The sequence below is a fragment of the Podarcis raffonei genome, chromosome 6 (assembly GCF_027172205.1).
Source record: "Podarcis raffonei isolate rPodRaf1 chromosome 6, rPodRaf1.pri, whole genome shotgun sequence".
Taxonomy (NCBI): domain Eukaryota; kingdom Metazoa; phylum Chordata; class Lepidosauria; order Squamata; family Lacertidae; genus Podarcis; species Podarcis raffonei.
Genome location: NC_070607.1, coordinates 42,995,008 through 43,018,762, shown reverse-complemented (window position 1 = coordinate 43,018,762; position 23,755 = coordinate 42,995,008). Strand labels below are relative to the sequence as shown.

At 40.8% G+C, this 23,755-nt stretch overlaps 2 protein-coding genes across 6 annotated transcripts; one reads left to right on the top strand and one right to left on the bottom strand.

The window, feature by feature from the left end:
• Positions 1-1,387: 1,387 nt before the first annotated feature.
• Positions 1,388-9,998, bottom strand: TMEM59 (transmembrane protein 59). 3 transcript variants are annotated; one of them, XM_053392368.1, is made up of 8 exons: positions 9,758-9,998; positions 6,804-6,909; positions 5,364-5,461; positions 5,060-5,212; positions 4,727-4,808; positions 4,123-4,204; positions 3,172-3,280; positions 1,388-2,096 (listed from the first exon to the last, which is right to left on the bottom strand). In XM_053392368.1, the coding sequence occupies exons 1-8, from the start codon at positions 9,956-9,958 to the stop codon at positions 1,944-1,946; spliced, it is 984 nt and encodes a 327-aa protein (XP_053248343.1). In that variant the 5' UTR covers positions 9,959-9,998; the 3' UTR covers positions 1,388-1,943. The 3 variants fall into 3 exon arrangements, with proteins under 3 accessions (XP_053248343.1, XP_053248342.1, XP_053248345.1); XM_053392367.1 differs by having other exon boundaries at positions 4,123-4,207; positions 9,758-9,997; XM_053392370.1 differs by lacking the exon at positions 6,804-6,909 and having other exon boundaries at positions 4,123-4,207; positions 9,758-9,908.
• Positions 9,999-10,723: 725 nt separating this feature from the next.
• Positions 10,724-23,206, top strand: TCEANC2 (transcription elongation factor A N-terminal and central domain containing 2). Of its 3 annotated transcripts, none has more exons than XM_053392374.1 (5): positions 10,724-11,053; positions 11,725-11,835; positions 13,255-13,396; positions 14,138-14,331; positions 22,891-23,206. In XM_053392374.1, exons 2-5 carry the CDS (start codon positions 11,734-11,736, stop codon positions 23,077-23,079), a joined length of 627 nt encoding a protein of 208 aa, XP_053248349.1. In that variant the 5' UTR covers positions 10,724-11,053; positions 11,725-11,733; the 3' UTR covers positions 23,080-23,206. The 3 variants fall into 3 exon arrangements, with proteins under 3 accessions (XP_053248349.1, XP_053248351.1, XP_053248350.1); XM_053392376.1 differs by lacking the exon at positions 10,724-11,053 and adding an exon at positions 11,083-11,404; XM_053392375.1 differs by lacking the exon at positions 10,724-11,053 and having other exon boundaries at positions 11,414-11,835.
• The last annotated feature ends 549 nt before the right edge of the window (positions 23,207-23,755 follow it).

The following is a 23,755-nucleotide window of genomic DNA, read 5'->3' as shown; positions in this document are numbered from 1 at the left end:
TAGTCTGGATTATTTTGCAAAGGCATCTCCTAAAACAAGAATCCAAATGAAAAACAAATGTATGTTAAAGCAAATGTAATTGAAATAATTGGTGCATAATACAACAGTATTTTAGCACAGCAAGTGAAAAATCAAGACAACTGATATTGCAGAAGTTATCGTACAACACAAACAGCAACTGAGCTGCAAAAGTTGCTTGAAAGTAACTATTTCACAGATTGATAAAGGAGTGTCCATGGTTTCTCGCTTTAAGAAACAGGGCAAGTTTTAAACTTCAGAATTTGTATTGACTAGATGAAACCACAGCAATATAACTTGCTTAATGATTGCCCTTGCAAGTTATTCTATTAGGCTCCCATTGATCAACTTTTAGACAGAAAACCTCATTTTCTACCACCACTGTATTAGAGAATCATCAACTTTATAATTATGCAGAGATGCTGTCAATAGTGATATTTATAGAGAATGGCATACCAATTTTATTGGCTTGTCACTTCACCGTAGAGTTTACAATAGTTGCCTCTTCTGTTGTTCGTCATTTACTTGAAGCATGGACACTTCAGTAAACCGAATAAAGATGCTTATTATTTTTCAGAACATTTTTACCAATTAGCAAGGGTAAATTAAAATTTAAAACATTAAAACATTAAATTTAAAGATTTTTAGAGCACTTGTAAAAAAATACTGAAATAAATTTCCCAATTCAACACATTTAGAATTATATTAACAATAAATTAGAACTTGCAAACTCCCCTGGAAAGTACTGATTTATAAAACTGTATTAGACAAGACATTTGTTTGGTCACAAGCCTCAACGTAACGATTTATTATTCATTAAGTAGGTTTTTAAAAGCTGGCCATATCCCAGATAGGGTTAAGTGTAAACTGTGTCTGAGTTTATGCATAGTGAGAAACCATGATTATCTATTCCAAGAATGAGTTCCAACATCCTTGGGCTTGTGAGTATCTTCCCTGCTTTGTGCCCCAGAGGAAGAAATTGAAAACTTTTTATTTCAATTTTGAACTAACAGATTCTAGCAACAGCTCTGTATAGCGAACACAAGCCAGGATCAAACCATGGTTTCAGATCTTGGCTGGCATCTGCATAAGAGGGAGGTGTGGCTAGTTTAAAATTGAAAGTAGCATTTATCAATTTCAACGGGTGTGTGAAGGAGTGTGAGAGTCAAGAGACTTCTTGTGAACAAGTCAATGTCAAATATACAATGTCCAATATACACAGAAATTTTTGTCTGCCACCAATGTTGCCTGTTTTTTAGGGAAAGGTTGTTGTTGTTTAAATTAGTCATTTCTCTGAGCCGACAAGTGTAGCAAATGAAAACCAGGGAAGCTTATTTGTTTTAGGATACAGAAGTGACACCATAATAGATTCCTCTATACATTAAAGTTTTATTTCTGACCCACAGTACTTCAGTGCCAGAAACTGGCACAAAGGTCAACAAAAATGTACTCTTATTGTGGAAAATGAGCCATTTGAAGCAATAAGGATTTCTAAGCAATTCTACATGTTAGTTTCATTTATCCACAGCTGAGAAGACAACTTAAAAGGCATCTTTGACCACAAAAAATTCCTTACACTATTAGAAACAAGATTCCAAATATACACTCTGATACCAACAGATGTTCATAATTTGAAAATACCACAACCTTAATGTATAGACAATACTTATGATTTTTGGTAAGCAAAAAAAAAAAAAAAAAAAAAAAGCAAATAAAGGTAAATTCTCTACAAACCCCATTTGCTCAACACAATTTCCTTTACTGGTGGAAAATGAGATTGAATTCCATGACAGTAGAACAGCAATCAATTATGTAACTTTATTTGAATCTGAATTTTGACTACCCCTGCAAAAGCCTCTTCATTGGAAAAAGTCACCAAAGTTAACAGAAGTCTTAGAATAAGATAATGAATTCATTTTTTAAATCTATATTGCTGACTGAGTCAAGTTAACTTTCGTAGGTAGAGGTCCAGCTTCTTCTTCATCAGCCTTGCATTTAACCACAATGAGAGCAGAAGTTGGGTATCGATTCAGTTTTTGTTCATTCATGTATTCCAAATCCCCATAGATACTCAGCTTCTAAAATAACAACAACAAAATGATATTAGATGGAAATCATTTCACACAGTAAGTTTTATTCCAGTACATCTTGGTGCATGGATATCATGACTAAAATCTTATGCACACTTACTGGAGAATAACTCCTACTGAAGTCAGTGGGACTTACATTCAAGTAAACATGCTTAGGATTATACTGTTAAACAGGACCACACACTTTTAGTTCACTCTCCAGAAACATAGGGTTGGGGGGGGTGAGGAGTAGAAGATATTAAACAAGTCTTTATGAGTGAAATTATCAAGGCTTTGAGACACTGGCACAGAAAAGGCAAAATTAAATTGTGCATCAGTAGGAAGTTGCAATGGAAGACTTCAAATTTTAATAAAGATTTTGGACATTACATCTGAAACATCATTAGCCCTTTAGCTGAGCACCACTTTTTAAAATGGCTGCATATGGCTCCACAAAACTATTCGATGATAGATCTTGATCTAATCCTGCATAGTATTTTGTATACTACATAATATATGAATGGCTAGCAATATGACTTCTACAATGGTATTTTATTTACATTAACATTTTCAGGCATATTTGCTACCAGAAATGCCTCCCCCTTTTTTTGCATTCTGGCCTAACTGTACTATAACTTTTATGAACTGAAATGGCTTCAGTACTGCAACCTCACAGAAATGTCCACCAAATCTAGAGAATGTCATCTTGCTAAGAAAAAATCACGTGCATGCTTTGCTTCTGCTGGGAGATGTCAAAACTCATCCCATGAAACCACCCTTGTTATCTTTTGTTTCCCTGAAAAAGCTAGCATGAACTGTCACTACCAGTTTACATATTCCATACTGTATTTGCCCCAGTGATCACATCAGCTGATTAAGTTGGTAATTTCATTGGAGGATAGCTACAAGCAGGTGAGACCTCTTACAATATATAATCAATATATATGTTCACAATCCTGTTTCATTAACAAGAGAATCATTAGATACTCTCTTCTGCACAAAAGGGCTCTAATCAAACCCAAAGCATTCTGATATCACAGAATATAATGTGGTAGAATGCTGGAAAGTTTAGGACTTAAGTTACCTCAGATGGAACATATTGCTCCACAGCAGTAGTAACAGTTGCACAACAAATCCAGAGCAACACCAGTACAGAAAGGACAAGTGTGGTTGTCAGTATCCAGCCAGAATTTCTGGAAAATAAGAAAACAGATCAGCCATAAAGACAAGCTTGAGGTATATTGAAAATTGTATCCCCCCTAAATATTCGTTTCTACACACACACAATCCAAAATAGGCAGACTTAGATGCCATCACAGTCAACTACTGTACCTTAATCTGGTCCCAGAAAATAAACAAAACCATTGTCTTTGAGCTTTCAGGGTCTAATAAGAGGTTATTATTCCCCATTACCATTTACCTTCAGTGAAAATGATCACATGATCATGTCTCAGCTTAATAAGCCAAGATATGTACAGACAATATGCCTGTGAAATACAGTGATTTCCTTTCATGGTGTGCCTGAATTAACCAGAGTTTTCAATTTCATCCAAACCAGGAACTACAGTTACTAGGTTCAGAAGAACTTAAGACCTTTCAAAGTTGGTTTAAGAGCCAAAGCTGTTAACAATCACTGCCACAAGCCTAAAAGCACAACTACTTTAGCACCTTTCATACTCAAACTGACCCTCAATATTATGTGAGCCAACAGCTTTGCTCAGAACTTTGTTTTACTTATAGATAGACCTAACCTAGTAATATTAAAGAATGGTCTGAGTTTGGAAACAATGTTCAATGCAAGCAGCATGACAGCAATGTTTGTAGTAAAAGTTGGGCCACTATGGGCATTTCCTGTTTTTAAAGAGCATTCAGTTAGATACAGCATAAATGGTCAGAATGTTAATTTTAAGAAAATGTTTTGTGAAAACATTTCACATGATTGTTTTGGTAGTTGAACTACATGTGATATACAGCATTAGGGAATGAAACATGTCTCTCCCTTAAGCAATTACTTCATATGCTAAAATGTACATACATTGAAACACATTTGAAGAAGTTATCACTTTCATCTTCGTCGAAGAATCCCTTGCGTGTCTGTGGACCTCCTGGCTGCAGATCTACTGAAAATCATAGTACATTTTTTGTTTAATTTTATCACAGAATCCAAGACACATATGCTCAAGTGTCCAATCTCTCTGTACGCTATGAATGTCTACCCAACCTTTTTTCCTTCCGGTAAATCCTCCTGCTAGACACAGCAAGCTCTTTAAATAAATGTTAAGATTGAGCAGTGCCCCCTTTTTTTAACTGGAAGGAAGTTCTAGGAAAAAGCGAACAGCTAAAAAATATCTTGTGGGTTTGTTTCTTACATTTGCAACACACAGTGTCTTGCTGAACCAGAGCCAATGAAGCAACTGAAGTACAAAACTTGTAAAAACATGTTTCAGTTGCCATGTTTAAACATCAGACAAAGATTGTGTCATCAAGCAAATTCCAAACAGTAAGCATCTTAAAAAATAAGCTACTGGTTTCCACAGTTATCTAATCATGGATACAAATTGCTGGTCAGACACTGACAGTACATCCTTACTGTTTGGCAAACCGTATTCTATTCCTTGAAGTTCCCTAAAACAACTTACAAGATGCTTTGCGAAATGATGGTTCTTTTAAATCCTGTGTTTCCTGACCAGGACTTTCAATGAACTGAACTTCTGGCTTTGACTGAAATAATAACAAAACCTTCAAATTAGTGAAACAAACCCAACATATTTACCTACATAATGACACAAACTGCAATTTAAATAGACACATTATATTTTTACCATTTTTAAGCAGAGCAAACCCAATAAAACAGAACACTCCCAGACATTTAACACTGAGTTATTTGATTTAAAACAGAATAACAAAAAACACCCTCCCTTAGTTCCCTTGAACTCTTATGCCAGAACAGGTAAGAGCAGGTTAGCAAGTACCTGGAATATTACTATTTTGCCATCATCAGCTTGAAGGTAGAAAGTCCATGAGGAGGTGATGAAACTATGGGCTGTTTCCATCATATCACTCCAGAATGATCTTACAAGCGTAAGGGGGAATAGAAGATGCATTCTTGGCATTAAGGACATGAGCTGCAAATAATTAGTGATTCACATATTAATATAAAAGCAACAATTTCAAACATGTCACAGAGCTTCTCTCCACAATTTACTTTAAAAATAGTTGAAGAATGGGAATACGAGCAGTGAAAATGTATTCACTCACTTTAATATAAATACTTACATGGTCTCGTCTCAGTTCAGCATATGGTAACTGATTCTGGCATCCAAGACGGCAGGCATATTGTTCATCAGACTGAGAGGTATATGCCTCAGAACATGCTGTAAAAGACACATTCTTTCAGTTTAAATGTTCACACCTTCCACATAAGCAGCTAAAGCACACTTGAATATTAGGGGTGCAACACCACACATATTGCTACTAATGTTGGACTTCCCTTCCTGACGCTCATCTTTCCAATCAAATTATGTCAGTGGTGAGATAAGAGAGAGGCAAAATTGAACTACACTTCAGCATTCAGGATCTGTAAAAACACCCACACCCCCTCCCCAAGTGACAGAAATACCAAAGAGGGGCAGGGTAAAACCAGAATACCCACTCACTTTCAGTATGCCCCCTGAGCTATATGCTTAGCTTTCAGTTTTGCCAACTCTGTCAGGATGCAACTTCTAAAAGGCTCCAGTTCCAACATTTTAGATAGGAGACAGGCAAAATAATAGCATTGCAGAGTGAAAATAACAATTGTATACAGAGAAACTGCAGAGGGAAAATAAACTCTTCCCAGAACTGTGTACTCAGTGAGCCAATTAGGGCTGCAATGCTATGTGCACTTACTTGAAGTGAGCACTACTCAAGTCAATGGATCTACTTCCAATCTAAGCTTACAAGATTATTATTCATGAATGTTTATATTTAATGTCCAATTCAGCATGGAAACAGAACTTTCTCTTCCGTGACAGGCTCAATCTTGTGACGGGGTGCAGACCTGTCTCAACAAAGCTGCAAATAGCTTTGGGACTAAGAGATTCCCATCCCAGCTGCAAGTAACTTTGTGACTGAAAACTTATTAATTACACTTTCTTTCATCTTAGAAAACTCCTCTTTGTTTCAGAAAAATTCTCTTTCAAAGGAGAAGCTACAATTACAAAAATCTTAAGGCATCAACACTATTATTATCTTTTATATCACAACATTCTCTTACATTGCAAACTTTTGTTTATTTTAATTTCTCATTTTATTCTTAAGCTTGCAATGACATATTTTATGATAACTAACAAAATGTGACAAGGTGCATGTTTTAAGGCTTATTATTTTGTTATAGATTTCCCTGATGACAGGGTATCTGTGGCTGACACATGTTGACGTTAAGCCAAATTTACTTTTTTGACTTTGTAATAAATCAGATTTCATGCCCTTATGTGGACACTTATTTTGTGGCATGATTTTGGAAGCTTCCTCCTTGCTGAACTCTCTTGATGTTAATCAATTAACATCATGGTGTTAATTCTTCTCCTAGGGAGATATCCAACTAAGTCACACTTTGGGTAGACTGACTGAAATAAAGTTACTGGTCAATATAGTTCAATAAGCCTACTCTGAGTAGGAAGAAAAGTGGGGACCACCCATATATTACAAGCTGAAAAAGAGGCTAGCTTATCTTACCAGAGTCACATTCCAACTTGGTCCGATTCAAATCAATCCCATCATCCACAAACTGACAAATGGAGAAGAGTCTGCAGCCCCTTTGACATGCATAGAGCTCTTCTTCCTGGTAATGAAAACCTAAGAGGTCAGTATCACTCTTTTATAATCGTCCTACTCTAACCCTACTCATACACAAAGACATACACAATGTGCTGCACAATTTAACTTCAAAAATCTTTTTCTTTTATTTTTTCACAGAGCTACAAGAGTGAGCCAAGAGTTTTCACTTGAGACTTCAGCAGACTACTGGGGTTAGTAAAAGTAGGCTTTAATACAAGTCTTGTATCTGAGCCTTGAAACACCTTATACAAATATGAAACCAAGATGTTGAATAAAATATTATTTAGTTTACTTTGGAACAAGCTGCACAAATATAAACTATCTTGAGTGGGTGGACCAGATCCAGGTGCCCTTGATGGAAATTTATTTTCTACATCCATTTCAATCACAGTTTAGGCTCTGTTTTGGCACAGAAACTGCTTTGATTGCCCTGTATGAGGACCTCTGTTGGGAGAGAGACAGAGGAAATAGGTCCTGGTTAATTCTCCTCAACCTCTCAGCAGTTTTTGATACCACTGACCATGATATCCTTCTGGAGTGGCTGTCCCGAGTTAGGGATGGGTGGCACTGCTTTTGACCAAACTGTATTTGATGTATCCTTTCTCCCCAGTCTAGGGACGCGGGTAGCGCTGTGGTCTAAACCACAGAGCCTAGGGCTTGCCAATCAGAAGGTTGGCAGTTCGAATCCCCACAATGGGGTGAGCTCCCATTGTTCGGTCCCAGCTCCTGCCCACCTAGCAGTTCAAAAGGACATCAAGTGCAAGTAGATAAATAGGTACCGCTCTGGCGGGAAGGTAAACGGTGTTTCTGTGCACTGCTCTGGTTCGCCAGAAGTGGTTTAGTCATGCTGGCCACATGACCCGGAATCTGTCTGCAGACAAATGCCGGCTCCCTCGGCCTATAGAGTGAGATAAGCGCGCAACTCGAGTCGTCCACAACTGGACCTAACAGTCAGGGGTTCCTTTACCTTTCTCCCCAGTCAACATATGGACCCCTTCTCCTATAAGCTAGATATTTATCTATTATGAATATTTCAGTCTTAATCAGGAACCTGAAAGCAGGAGTAACACACATACCAAGAAAATGGTAATTCTTATGCGGTTCAACAATCAAATGACAATGTATTGTGTAACTATGTATTTCCTGTGTAGTAACAGTGCCATAGGTATCTATCAAGGAAAGTAACAGTGTCAATGTCTTAAAGCAGTATTGATTACACTGATGGGTGCAATGGTGAACAAACAACAGCATGGAAGACATACAGTAGCTAACAATAATATAGATGTGAAAGGAGGAATTTTGGCAGAGATATGAAGGAGCATGTTTGCTGAGAAGCCCTGGTCTGATGTGTCATTATGTTAACAGCTTGGCATAATCATCATGACAGGTAAAGACCTAACATTGAGGAGAAACCTGTTATCTTGTACGGTAAGAAGCAGGTAGCTACAAGAAGCTACACAAATACTGGGCTGGGTGGGTGAAATTAAAGAATAATTTTCTCAGCTCCATGTGTGCACTGGGAAGAAGAGAGTTAGGAAAGATATCAGGACAGATACTGAACAAACACTCTTAGTGAATTTACAGTAGTATAAAAGTCAGCAAAGTGTCACTATTTTGGTTCTAGATGTGGAATTGGGGGAGTTATATAGGCTGGAAAGTGGGCTATAATGACAACTATATTTTTGTAATAAAAATGTAGAGATCAAATCCTGTAGATGATATAGACACAATACATTTTACTTTGCAGTTTGCTGAGAAATAAGAGTGCAATCCCATGCATGCCTACTGAAAAGCAGATTCCATTGAATTAGCTAGAGTTTAATCTCAGGTAATGCACCTAAAATTGCAGCCTTAGTACCTCATGGGGAAACATAGAAAAGTTTCCGTTTCCATATGTCAATCAATCTGAAAATCATTAGCCCAACCATTATTTGGCCTTCAGACCAGCTGACAAAAGTGCTTGCATAGAAACCAGAATCTGAAGGCAGTCCCAGATACCTTATCTTAGCAGTTTTCCTTTTCCTTAAAGTTGACAGCCTTTTGCAGATACAGTATGCTGTAGCTGTGCAGGGGACAGCTGAGACCTATGGCAGCATTTTGTAAGTCTCTTCGGGCCACTTCTATGAGGAATGCAGCTAACAGGTAACAACAATAAATCATGCCACTTTGCATTTTGGTACACGTGAAGGATTTATTTTTGCACACTTCCTTTGTGTACTAGCCAGTCCAACAAGCTGAGGAGAGGAAAGTGGAGGAGAGCTGATCGCACAGAACTTAGTGGACAGCAACTGTAGAGAGACTCCTACTTGCACCCAGCCAAGCTGCGAGGCCCCACCTCAGGCAGCCAAAGAAATCCATCCACGGGTCCGCGCTCTCATAGCCACTTGGCGGTTGCAACCCCAGGAAGGGCATCGCAGCACTGGCAAAACCAGTCAGGCCCCATCCACCGGCCAAAGGAGGAGCAGCAGCAGCCGCAGGGAGTGTGGCTTCCTTCCTATTCCTTCTCCTTGCCAGGAAGAATATGCAGCCCCGGCTGCCAGTTGCCCCGAGGGCTGCACAGCGAAAGGAGAACAAGCCACGGCCGCATCCCTACACTGAGGGTAGTGGTGGGGAGATCTTAAATATAAGCAGCGATGCCGCAGGGGCTGCCCCTTCTGGGGTCAGATTCTTATTTTTTTATTTAAGAAACCAGGAGCGCCCGGGGCTTAAATGCAGGTGGCAGGATGAATAGGGGGAAATGCAGAGAAGGTCCCACTAACTGGCTGCTATCGTGACGTGGTTCTTGGGGGGTGGCGGAATATTTCAATAGGGAAGGTGGGGCGCCCCCACCCCACCCGCCCGCCGCTTGTTACCTTGGGGTAAGTATGGAGCGGGTAGGTGCTCTGGCATGTCCGCTGGCAAGGGGCGGTGTTCCCCAGCGCCGGCTCGAAAGACTCGGAGAGGGACTCCGGAACGGGCTCTAATTCGGGCCGGGCCGCCTCGTCGCCCACAGCGAGCAGCAGGAGGAGAAGAAGAGACCCCAGCCCCAAACGGCTCGGCCGCAGCGCCGCCATCTTGAGTCGCCAACCCCCAGCCAGACGGTTGTTTATTTTTGTTAACCGCCCCTTTCGCGCTTCCGGTTTCCGGCACCCGCCGAACAGCTCTGCGGACTTAAATGGATTAGACTGGACGGAGGATGCGGACTTCCGGGTTTCTTTGTGCGGTTCACACCCCTCCCTGGGCAGAAGGGAGAACTGCTCATATAAAGGGAGCGGGTTGCGGGAATACACTCGGATTTTAGTAGAACAGTATTCACTGGAGAAAGCAACCAAGAGAGGATGTCGCACTATTTGCAACTTAGTTTCATATGAAGAATTAGATAATTTGGGGTGTTAAAAATAATGATAAAAAGATTTTAAAACTTGGAAACCATAAGGTTTCTGCGTGAAAGTTCAAGGAAGCGCGAGGCTTCTCAATGCAGCTGAGCGCGCTGGATTTTGGCTCGGAGATCGGCTCTGAGGAGGCAACTGAACTGAGGCCGACATTGCTTCCTGCAACATGAGGGCTGATTGGTGTGTGGTGGGGCGTTAAGCACAAATCCACACCCGTCTTGGTCTTTCTTGCCTCTAGTTTGGAGGTAATAAAATCAAAGTACTCTCACTGTCTTGGAATTGATGATTTTAGAGCAATTTTAGGACACTTTCCACGCGACAGAAGCTTTACGTTAGAAACAGTATGAACATGATCGCTGTCTAACCACAACTACGCTAAAAATTCTAGATTTCCCCAGTTTCCTGTGAACGGCGATCTCTCTTTCTCTCTCCCTTGGGGGGAAAAGTTCTAAGGAACCATGCAGCTTCCATCTCCAGGATGGGTGTTGTGCTACTTAAAGTGCAATCCCAACTCTACTTACATGGGAGTAAGCCCCACTAAATTCAACAGGACGTACTTCTGAGTAGCCATCGCCCTTAAAAAACAATAGGCTGCCTCCATGAATGACTTAGTGGCGCGTGATTGGAAGAGGAGACATCGTGAGAGCTAAGACAGAGCGCGCCGCAAGACCTGCCGGGAAATGTAGTTCAGGGAGCCTGGAGGCGGGATGGGAGCTGCAATACCGGAAGCTAATAGGCAGCCGGGAAGCATCTTGGGCGAGTGCTGCTCCTTCCCAGGTGAGTCCACCGCAAGTCCACCACCATTCAGACCGTGGTCTCTCCCCATCCTTCTCGGACATAATGTTTCTCAGGGTTTCGCAGCATTGCCTGCCTTTTAACTCGCTTTGATCATCAAGGCTGCATTGTGAATGTTCTTCGTCCTTTCTCTATTGTCTGGTCGGCTTGCAATATAGGAAGGAATAGTAGCTAACCAATCGCCCTCTTACCCTGGGTGCTAATAGGAGGCCCTCTCAAATCTGTAGTTGAGGAAGAACATCCAAAACAGAGGACATGACTCCAAACGGTCCCATCTTTGAAGGATATTACGGTAACTCCTAGTCTCCATCAAACCATTGTTGCTTCTGAGAGGTTTGAGTACTTGTGGTCTGATACCCAATTTTCTTCTCTGTCTTCTGTTGTTGCACATTATTAGCTCAGATGCTGTGATTTTATTCTAAGCTGCCAGTTAGAGTATGAAAGTCTCTTTCCTCCTCCACTCCTTTGCTGCTATCATCATTTTCTTCAGATTAATGGGCACTGCGCTGTGTTAGTTATAGCTGCAAGATCTGTATCAATCCCAGATATTCTACTGAAGAAGATAATTGTACAGTGCGCGCACACACCCGTACACCCGGCCTTTGAAACAGAATTGTCTTTTTGCTCCATTCAATGGCTTCTGTCTCTTTAAGGACTCTGTTATGGATAAGTTTGTTATACGAAAACCCAGAACTGAAGGACACCCTAAGGAGAAAGATCCTGGAGAAAAGATTTACAAGCAAACTACTATAGAATCTCTGAAGGTAAGATATTGGATATGCCCAATTTTTTCTAATTTCATTAAATGTCTACTGTAATATGTTATGGCTGTCCTTTTGTTTCAGATAGATTGACAGTGTTTCTGAGCGTACAGATAGGGAAGGCGAAACTTAGCCAAGCAAAGGAGGAGGGTTATTGGTTTGTTTTCGTTTTATTGTGTATTTTGTGTTTTCCTTTCATTTCTTGATGTTGTGAACCACCTTGTGATCTTCAGATGAAGGGCAGTATACGAAATAAATAAATACTAGCAAAGTAGAAGTTATTTTGAGAGATAGGTAGGTACAAAATCCTATAGGGCAATAAGTACTTGGGTCTGGGTGGGTGTGGTTAGTCCCTTCACAGTTGTTGGAACAAAATCATTAATTAACATGTTGCACAGTGAACTATTAAGGTTCCCTAAAGTAGTCAGAAACGCATCTTTTATAGTATGGGTTTGATCCAGAGAAAATGTGGGCAGAAGTGGTTGGTTGCAAGATGACTTCCCTGCCCTTTCTTCTCCCTTTCCCTTTAGCCTGATATGCCTTAACTCACCACATTCAGCAGGGTTCCCCCACCACCACCTTCAGGAGAGGCTTGAGGGTGCTGTGGGGATGGATCTGACACTGTGCATGCAGTTTACAAACCATTCCTGCTAGAGAGGTCCTAATGCGGTAGTTCAAAAGCTTCAGTGAAACTGCTTTGATGATGCACTTTACTTTGACAAGCTGGACTACAGCGTCTATCATCTCTTGATTATTGGCCATGCTGTCTGGGGCTGATGGGAGTTAAGGGTCCAACAGGTGCTAGAGGGCCACAGGTTCCCCTCCCCTGGTAGAAGGAGTGGGTCCAAAGTGGTGAAGAAACTGCAAGAAGTCCATGTAAAGGCTGACAACAAGAAGCGCTGCATTAGTGAAGTAAAAAGTTAGCTTATAGTGGACCAAGTCAGGAATGGGGGGGTTATATTTGCTTGAGGTGTTTGGCCTACTGAGATTTGGAATGAAGAATTTGGATGATGGGCTGTGGCTTGAAAAAAATATTTGGTAAGTGCAGGGATGACCTTACATAGGGATGAGATGAAAAATAAGAGCTGCTAGTTGACAATACAATGAGGTGTTTTCATGTTTTGTTTTAAAAAACCCTGCTTAAAACACTCACTTCAGAATAGTAAGTGGATTGAAGATGGCAGTCTAATGAGTTTATTTTGCTTTCTAGATTTCTCTCATTTGCTTCACATCAGGGACTTACTGTGAAACAAGTATTCGTCTGTTTGGATTACCTAGGTTTCCTGCACTTAGTCTACCTGTCATATTTAATAATTCATAAGTCAATAGCAATCATATTAGCTGACACAGAATACAGTACATTTATCTGCAATAAGTTATGTGTGCCTCTTTCTGTCTCCTAATGATGATTGTTCTTTGCAGAGAGTTGTGGTTATAGAAGATATAAAAAGATGGAAATCTATGCTAGAGCTTTCAGGTCAGTCTAAGGAGAATCTAATTGAAGCCTTAATGGAATTAAAGAAGAAAATACCCTCCAAAGAAGTTTTACTTTCAACAAAAATAGGTAACATTCTTTTTTTAAATTTTCCATTGGAAATATGTATGTGGTTCATTTGAATAAACTGAGACCTATCAGTTGTGCTCATTTTAAAAATGCTTGGCATGTTGAATATATATAAACATATATATATATATATATATAGGTTGGACAGTGTAATTGAAGCTACAAACATGAGTCTGACCAAACTGCGGGAGGCAGTGGAAGACAGGAGTGCCTGGCATGCTCTGGTCCATGGGGTCACGAAGAGTCGGACACGACTAAACAACAACAACAACATATATATATATATATATAAATAATGTGAGCTTAAGCCTGACTGGCATTTTAAGTGTCCATGTTAAAGACCTTAGCCCACTCTCTGCCCTCACTGATCTTATGTTAGCTGTCTTAGTTGGTCATTATACCTCTAGCAGTAATCAGAGTTACCAAGGCAGCTTTAAATATATTTAAATACAATGAATTAGTCAAGAACTCTATAGAGAAGTGAAGATGTTTACAGATGTTCCAGCTGTCATAACTGCTGTGCTAAATCTCTGGGCTTATAGCAGGCTTTGGTGGAAATAACACTGGCCTGGAAACTGCTGGCAAAGCAGCCAAATGTCAGTCCATCTCATGGCAAGTCTTTTTCACCCATGTTACTGATTCCAGGTGCTTCCAAGCTTGCCCTCAGTTTTTAGAAGTTTCATTCATACTAATATGTATTAATGTGTGCTAAGACTTTGTGTTGCTTTCATCTTCTGCAAGGTCATACAGTGAACAAGATGCGCAAGCATTCGGATCAGGATGTGGCCGCTCTTGCCAAAGAAGTGTATACTGAGTGGAGAACATTCATCAAAGACCATTCAAATAGGCCCTCAATAGAAGTGAGGAGTAATCCCAGGACAGAGAAGCTTAGGCAGAATGCACGGAAGCTACTTGCTGAAGCTCTAGAGCTGGAGGTACTGTGTTTTTTATTACTCATTTTCTGAAAATGGCTTTGAATGAGAAGCATTTTTCTTTACAAAGTTGGGGTGGTTCTGTTACGGATTTAGGGCAGATGCCAGGAATTCAAAACAGAAAAGTGCTGATCTTAGTGACGAGAGGCATAAGGTTTAAATTCTAGTTGAACTTTATATTGGATATGAGTCTGTATTTATAATTTGCATGTTGTACACATAACAACAAACTGAATGATTTGCAATTTATTTTTTAAAATAAGGGGAACAATGTATAACCTTGCCTATAGGGATTTAACTATTATTTATGTAACATTATGTTATTTTATTTACACCTTGCCTCTTCCTCCCAAAGGAGCCCAAGTTGCAACAGCAAAACAAAACAAAAAATGTTCTGAAACAGTTAAAACATAATCTCATCCAGTGATTTCAGGGTTGCCAGAAACAGTGTCCTTCAGTCATCAAATGGCTGGGTATTAAAGGCAGGCAGCCTGCTGAAATATGAGGAGACGTTATTATTATCTCCATGAGTCTATGCAGCAGATTTCTTGCTCTTCTCAGAGAATCATGGTGATGGAAAGCACTCCAAAGGTCATCTAGTCCAACCCCTTGTGGATGCAGGAATTATGCTGCATAGAATCTGCATAGAATAACAGGAACGGTTTGGATTCTTAGATCACGGAATGCAGTTTCTTGAAGATGGACTTCTGGCAAGCGATGGGCTGCACCTCACAACGGTTGGGAGGAATGTTTTTGCAAAAAATCTCAGAAACCTCATCAGGAGGGCTTTAAACTGACTAATGTGGGGGAGGGAGACAGTGCTCCTGAAGGTAGGAGTCTATCAATTGATGAAGATGATCATCCAAATGTCATAGACCGAATGGAGCAAACAGCATGCAGACCTAGTGGTGGGAGGAAAAAATCCTTAAATAAGAGACACGGGGGAATGATTAATGGACTTCAATGTCTGTACACTAATGCGCAAAGTATGGGAAATAAACAAGATGAGCTTGAGCTCTTGGTACAGCAAACTAAATATGACATAATAGGAATCACTGAAACCTGGTGGGATAAGTCCCACGATTGGAATGTAATAATGGAGGGATACAATCTATTTCAGAGAAACAGACCAGACAAGAAAGGAGGAGGAGTGGCGTTATATGTCAGGGATGTATATACCTGTGAAGAGATCCAAGATTTAGAACCTCAAAGCCAAAGTGAGAGCATTTGGGTCAAAATTAAGGGAGAGAAGAATAACAGTGACCTCATTGTGGGAGTTTACTATAGATCCCCAAGCCAAACGGAGGACATAGATGATGCCTTCCTGGAACAGATGGCCAAGCATGCAAAAGGAAGGGAGATAGTAGTAATGGGGGACTTCAATTACCCAGATATTTGTTGGATGTCAAACTCAGCCAAGAGCATAAGGTCAAACAGATTCCTCACTGGCCTTGCAGACAACTTCATTGTCCAGAAAGTGGGAGAAGCAACAAGAGGAACAGCCATTTTAGATCTGGTCCTAACCAATGTTGATGACCTGGTTAGTGGGGTAGAAGTGGAAGGATCATTAGGCGCGAGTGATCATGCTCTTCTGAAGTTTACTATACAGCGGAAAGGAGCAGCCAAGCATACTAGGACTTAATTTCTCGACTTTAAGAAAGCCGACTTCATAAAACTTAGGGAAGTGCTTGGTGAGATCCCATGGACAGTAATACTAAAAGGAAAGGGAGTTCATGATGGTTGGGAGTTTGTTAAGAGGGAGATAGTAAAAGCACAACTTCAGGCAATACCAATGAGACGGAAACATGGAAGGTGCCTAAAGAAGCCAGGGTGGCTATCTAAAGAACTTTTAACTGAGTTAAGATTAAAAAAGGATGTGTACAAAAAATGGAAAAGGGGGGAAACCACCAAAGAGGAATTCAAACAAATAGCCAGCACGTGTAGACACAAAGTCAGAAAAGCTAAAGCACAGAATGAACTCAGGCTTGCTAGAGAGGTTAAAAGCAACAAAAAAGGCTTTTATGGGTATGTTCGTAGCAAAAGGAAGAACAAAGAAACAGTGGGGTCACTCAGAGGAGAAGATGGTGAAATGCAAACAGGGGACACAGAAAGGGCTGAACTCCTCAATGCCTTCTTTGCCTCAGTCTTCTCCGATAAAGAAAACAATTCCCGACCTGAAGAATTTGGAGCAAATGATTCAGCAGAGGAAACACAGCCCAGAATAACTAAGGAGATAGTACAAGAATACTTGGCTAGTCTAGATGTATTCAAGTCTCCAGGGCCAGATGAACTGCATCCAAGAGTATTAAAAGAACTGGCAGATGTGATTTCAGAACCACTGGCAGTCATCTTTGAGAATTCCTGGAGAACAGGCGAAGTCCTGGCAGACTGGAAGAGGGCAAATGTTGTCCCTATTTTCAAAAAGGGGAAAAGAGAGGACCCAAATAATTACCGCCCAGTCAGTCTGACATCAATACCAGGGAAGATTCTGGAGCAGATCATTAAGCAAACAGTCTGTGAGCACCTAGAAAGGAATGCTGTGATCACCAATAGTCAGCATGGATTTCTGAAAAATAAGTCATGTCAGACTAACCTGATCTCGTTTTTTGACAGAATTACAAGCCTGGTAGATGAAGGGAACGCAGTGGATGTAGCCTACCTTGATTTCAGCAAGGCATTTGACAAGGTGCCCCATGATATTCTTGTGAAGAAGCTGGTAAAATGCGGTCTTGACTTTGCTACCACTCAGTGGATTTGTAACTGGCTGACTGACCGAACCCAAAGGGTGCTCATCAATGGTTCCTCTTCATCCTGGAGAAGAGTGACTAGTGGGGTGCCACAGGGTTCTGTCTTGGGCCCGGTCTTATTCAACATCTTTATCAACGACTTGGATGATGGACTCAAGGGCATCCTGATCAAATTTGCAGATGACACCAAACTGGGAGGGGTGGCTAACACCCCAGAGGAGAGGATCACACTTCAAAACGACCTTGACAGATTAGAGAACTGGGCCAAAACAAACAAGATGAATTTTAACAGGGAGAAATGTAAAGTATTGCACTTGGGCAAAAAAAATGAGAGGCACAAATACAAGATGGGTGACACCTGGCTTGAGAGCACTACATGTGAAAAGGATCTAGGAGTCTTGGTTGACCACAAACTTGACATGAGCCAACAGTGTGACGCGGCAGCTAAAAAAGCCAATGCAATTCTGGGCTGCATCAATAGGAGTATAGCATCTAGATCAAGGGAAGTAATAGTGCCACTGTATTCTGCTCTGGTCAGACCTCACCTGGAGTACTGTGTCCAGTTCTGGGCACCACAGTTCAAGAAGGACATTGACAAACTGGAACGTGTCCAGAGGAGGGCAACCAAAATGGTCAAAGGCCTGGAAACGATGCCTTATGAGGAACGGCTAAGGGAGCTGGGCATGTTTAGCCTGGAGAAGAGGAGGTTAAGGGGTGATATGATAGCCATGTTCAAATATATAAAAGGATGTCACATAGAGGAGGGAGAAAGGTTGTTTTCTGCTGCTCCAGAGAAGCGGACACGGAGCAATGGATCCAAACTACAAGAAAGAAGATTCCACCTAAACATTAGGAAGAACTTCCTGACAGTAAGAGCTGTTCGACAGTGGAATTTGCTGCCAAGGAGTGTGGTGGAGTCTCCTTCTTTGGAGGTCTTTAAGCAGAGGCTTGACAACCATATGTCAGGAGTGCTCTGATGGTGTTTCCTGCTTGGCAGGGGGTTGGACTCGATGGCCCTTGTGGTCTCTTCCAACTCTATGATTCTATGATTCTATGATTCTATGAATCTTGTAGAATGTCAGGTTCCAGCAAGACTATCTGATTTTTTAAAAAGGTTTTAAGCCCTATACGTAAGTGTGTTCACTTATATGTTTCCCCCCTGAATTTTTTTAAGTTTCAAAGCTGCGTCAGGGATTATGTGTGCTGATTAGCATCATATGCAATATCCAGTCAGCACTATCTATAGCTGGCTTTTTCCTCAATGAAACTGAGACACCCTCAATTTACAGAGCAGGATCTTTCTTCCTAGGAATAAAACTAATGTAGATTTTATATTGAATGCAATGGGTGTGTTTCCAACCCATCCCCAGTGCTCTAAAAATGTTCCATCTGTCTTCACCTCTTCAATCAGTGGGGAAGGAAGAAAGCAATAGTTAAATAAATCAAAAAAATATTTTAAAAAAAGTTTTTGCAGCATTGTGAGAAATTACATGGAAATTCATCTTTTGGTGTTGTAGAATGAGAAAACCTTTCTGTAGGTGGCTGCAAAAGTATCGTCTGATCCTAAGACTGAAATCTATTGTTAGGAACTTTCACTGTCCTTTCCCCCCAGATATATTCTTTGTAATGAGGAGGGTATAGAAAAAAGCTCGTGTACAGGATCTGCAACAACAATAACTTATTTAAAATATTGACATCCTTCCCAAATTCGCAAAGCTTGAGAGTAGCTCTCAAAAGTCCTATGAACAATATCAAATAAAATAAGGCACAGTATAAAATCAGCGGAAATGAGAAGAGTGTGCAGAATGATAGAAGCAACAGAATCAGAAAACATTTTCAGTTAGAATTCAGTTCCATGGCATGCAGAAAGGCCTGGGCAAATGAAAAGCTCTTTACTTGGTGCTGGAAAAGACATCAGATTTGGCACCTGGGAGGGACATTCTGTGTATGGACACTACAACTGAAAAAACTCCCTCCCTAGTTGTTACTTGCCTAACTGCAGAAGGTATGGGGTGGAACTAGGAAATCTTAATATGATTATATAATCATAATATACTACTATAATCTTACTATGATTATAAAGTTGAGCAGAGTCATGTGTTAAGAAGACCATGGACTCTACATGACCCTGGACTCTAACTGACGGGTAGGAGGAGTAGAAGAAAACATTTGCTTTTGCATAGCCAGCATGTACATATCATCCTAATAATTCAAAGAAAGGAAAGCATGGAAATGGATTGTTAGTGAACAATACCGCATGGTATTAGCACAGCAGCAGAACTGGCTTTCCCTCCTCCCCCCCCTTCAGTTCCCATGGATTGGGACTCTGGAGCAAATTTTGGGGGTCCTCAAGGAGCTGCTTGGTGTGGGGGGGAGCAAAGTCCTATAGTGTGAGCAAAAGCCTGCTTGTGCAACATTGGAGATCACACAATATTTTAATGCACTAAATCTGTGCTAAAGCCCTTTGGATGCTCTGTATTTCAGGCAAACTTTATATCCGTAATTAAGTGTTTGTAAATCAAAGTTTATTGTGAGAACCTACAGAGAGGGTCAATAGTGTACAAAGTGGTGGTAAATATCAGATCCCTGTGGTATTCTTAAGTAATGAACACAACAAGAATTCTCTCTAAGCCTTAATGATCAGTTTGCCTGCTATATTAAACTCCATAATAATTATCCTTTTAATGTATTCATTAATTATCCTTTAAATGGCACGTCAAGGCCCTCAGGAATTGCCGTGCAAAATTTAGAAGCAGTGTTTACAGTCCTTGTCAACTCTGGTCAGAAAATCATGCACCGTTTCTGCTAAGGAGCTAATGTTGGGTCCTGAAGCTGGAGTGCTCAGCTTCAACTCTACCATGTATGTAACTCTTCAGATACATGCTTGATGTTGCTGATCTGGAGCAGTCAGTAGCCAGAAGCCAGTTTTAATTGGGATTGTTTTCCTGGCTCATTACTATTCATATATGTGCTTCTCCACTTTTGCCAAAAGGCTGGGTCTGCATGTTCAGGGCTCTTTTATTTCCACCTAGTGCAAACATATATATTGGGTACCAAGAGCCTTTTGCCTGCCATATGTTGCTGAACTAAATTTCGCACCAGCTCTAGCAAGCATGGCCAAGGATGATGGGAGTTGTAGTTCAGCAACATCTGGAGAGCCAGAGCTTCCCTGCACCTGACTGATACGCTGCCTCTACCTTCTTTTTCCATCCGTTACTCTTGTTGCATCTGGCTGGTCACTGCTGTCACTCTCCTTCACCTTGTATTTGTGCAGATGTTAAGATAGCTGCTGAATGAGAATCTTTTTTAACCAATGCAAAGCAAGATTGGGAGGAAAAACAACAACCTAGCAACCCCTCAGTGCCATAGCAAGCAGACAGTTGAAATAATAGCGACCCCTACTATCTCCTTACTGCTCTTAGTGGCTGCCTACATCTGCCTAATTGTGAAACAAGTTGTCTTTATAGTATCCATCTGCTAACCAATCGTTTCAGTTTTAATCATTATTATATATATATATATTTATTTTTAATTGAGTGTGGGTCACTCTGAAATTCATTTGCTGCTGGAGGGCTGGTAAATTGCCTTTTGCTGCAATGTACAAATGGGGAAACTAGGTGTGCAAGGTAGCATCTTAACTGTTCTTCATGGGAAATGCTTGTCTAATACAGTGGTACCTCGGGTTAAGTACTTAATTCGTTCCGGAGGTCCGTTCTTAACCTGAAGCTGTTCTTAACCTGAAGCACCACTTTAGCTAATGGGCCCTGCTGCTGCTGCCGCACCGCCGGAGCCCGATTTCTGTTCTTATCCTGAAGCAAAGTTCTTAACCTGAAGCACTATTTCTGGGTTAGCGGAGTGTGTAACCTGAAGCGTATGTAACCTGAAGCGTATGTAACCCGAGGTACCACTGTATAAGATTCATATATAATGCAAACTATTTGCAGTCTTTTCCAGTTACGAATTGGGTGAATTCTAGTCTTTAATGTCATAAGCATCTAATTTTGACACCACAGTGTTGGGGAATAATATACTTGCTGAACTTGCTTCTGCCTACTAGCAAGTTGGCTGTTGGGCAAAGGAGCCTAATTTTTTTTGCGGGGGGGGGGGGGCGGGAATGTGACATCCCCACTCATGCTGAGAACTTCAAAGGCCAGGGTGGTAATAGTTTAAAACACAGAGTATCTTCTTCTGTTGAACCCCTGGCAAAACATAAGATCATTCTTTTAATTTATTAAATAAATAATAAAACAATGGAGATGGAGCCTGACCAGTATTTAATTGCTCGGGTGTAGGAGCGGAGCAGGATTCCAATAAGTAGGAGCTGCCACATTAAAGGCCTGATGCCTATATAGTATGGGAACAGGCCTGCTCCTGAAGAACATAATGATCAGTAGAATATATAAAGGGTTGAGACTATTGTATCCTGAGCCCAAGCTGTATAGGACTTTGTACACCAGAACCAGCACCTCACACTTAGCCCGGAAGCTAATTGGCAGCCGAAGCCACTCTTTTCTAATTGGAACCCAAGGGCTAGTAAATGTAATTATTAGACTTTTAGGCCGCTTTTCAGGCTAAAATGCTTCTCAAAGCAGTTTAGAACTGTATGCAATGCAAATCCCAAAATAAAATCATTAAGCACTTAAATATCCAGTGTGATGCAATGTACACTAACCAACATACAGTAAAACAAAAATGGCCTCCAGAGGCCATGTTTTTAAAAGTAAGTTTTTAAGGCCAATTTAAAGTTAACAAGCGATGGGGCTTGCCTTATCTCACGTGGAATCTAATTGCAAGAACGGGGAAGCCACTGCTGAGAAGGTCCTGTTCTGTGTATTCACCAGTATAATCAAAACTCCCCGTGCTATTATTTGAATCTTCCCCACAAGAGCCATTGTTACTAACACAAAGAAGTGCCATATGCATTTTCATGAACCACCAGAGGTGAGCTGTGAGCAAAATATGAGAGGCAAGAGTTAGAATTAGAAGCTATTCAAAATAATTGGAGCAGTGAGCTTTGGACAGTGTGTTTTAGATCCACAACCCTTCAAAGATCAGTGATCTTATGGAGGATGAGGAGGGTCAGTGATTTTAGTGGAGTACTAAAATTTAGATATAAGATTCCACAAAGAGTGGGAAGTGGTTATAGCATAGCAGAGGTGAAAATAAGCCTGAAGATAGTAACAATTGAACATTCTGGATTCTCCCCAAATACAGAATTCCTCGGCACTAATGGCCAAAAGAGAAATAAACCCTTTCTTGGTAGGCAATAGTTGCTTTTCATTTATTTCTATATAATTTATTTAGATGTCTCAGCTGTGCCAAATTACATAGCTTGGCACATGTTGAAGCAATAACTTCATAATTAACATTTAGCAAATCCCTTTCTGTTTTCTTAATTACACCTCCTTACACTTGCTCACAGTCTGCATTTCCCTTTACAGCCCTGCCAGTCGGCCCTGCCAAGTATTTAGAACATCCAGGTTTTGGTTTTGGAGTTGAGTTTGAAATGCTATCAAAAGTGTCTTGTATCACTGAATGTTATCGGAGGCAGTATTACCCTGTTTGTAATTGCACTTGAACCTGATACCCCAGGTTGGCTGCAGATTAGTTTCCTGTTGGGCTGGCAAAGAAAGCGACTGACCACACTGCCTTGTTCTTTAATTGCTGGAGTGAAATTAAATTGCTCTTCCTGTTTTACTTGTGATGTGAAGTGGATTTCCTTGAATTTGAGCTGATTAAGAAACCAGCCTCCAATTTCAAACAGTTAGTCTCCTTATTAAATGTAAGGATCTCATTTCTTACTTTCTGTTTTCAGATTGGTCACCCGCTGGTGGAAAATATTGAGCGAGAAGTTTTTCATCTCTCATCCCGTCTCATTAGCGCGCCCTACCGCAGGACTGTGCGAGCCCTCGTATTCGCTTTAAAGCACAAGCCTGAGACGCGGACACAAGTGCAAAGTGGTGTGCTGTCACCTAGCGTGCTTGTGCAAAGCTACAAAAAGTGACTCAAAGGCCTTTTGCAGAAGGGGTGCAGTGGTGGGGATAGGCATAACTGTATTATGAAATAATGGAAGGAATCACTTCTGTTTCTTTGAATATTAGTGAATACATTAACCACATAATTGTTCAGTACTATCAGAGAGTGTTTCAGGATATCCCTTCAATGTCAAGTTCTCCTTTGATGCAAAGGGCGGTTTGCAGTTCAGAGAGTTAAGAGGAACAGGAAAGGAAATTACTCTACCTTTAAGCAGCCTGGAAGGTAATTTCAGCTGGTAAGAGACCAGGTCTTTGTGATATTCTGTTCCCAAGAGTGTATGGCTTCATCACAGGGACTGGCTAGTATGCTTAAAAGAAACTCTGGTGACCAAATGTAGTTAGTTTGTAAACTGAAGCTTGCTCTGCCTGCCATCCTCCAGCCTCAAATCACCTCTTTTGCATATTTGCTCTACCATTATCTGCTCAGCCTTCATATCTATGTACTTTGAAGCAGGGGTAAGGAACCTGTGGCCCTTCCATCAGCCCCAGCCAGCATTTTCAGTGATGGGGTTGTAGCCAGATAACATAGGGGGGAGCGGGGGCACAGGATCCCCACCCTGCTCTGAAGAATTGCATTCTGCAGTGGCTTTTAAGAACTGTGAGTTTACATTGAGGAGGAAATAACATTTGATGCATTGGCCAACA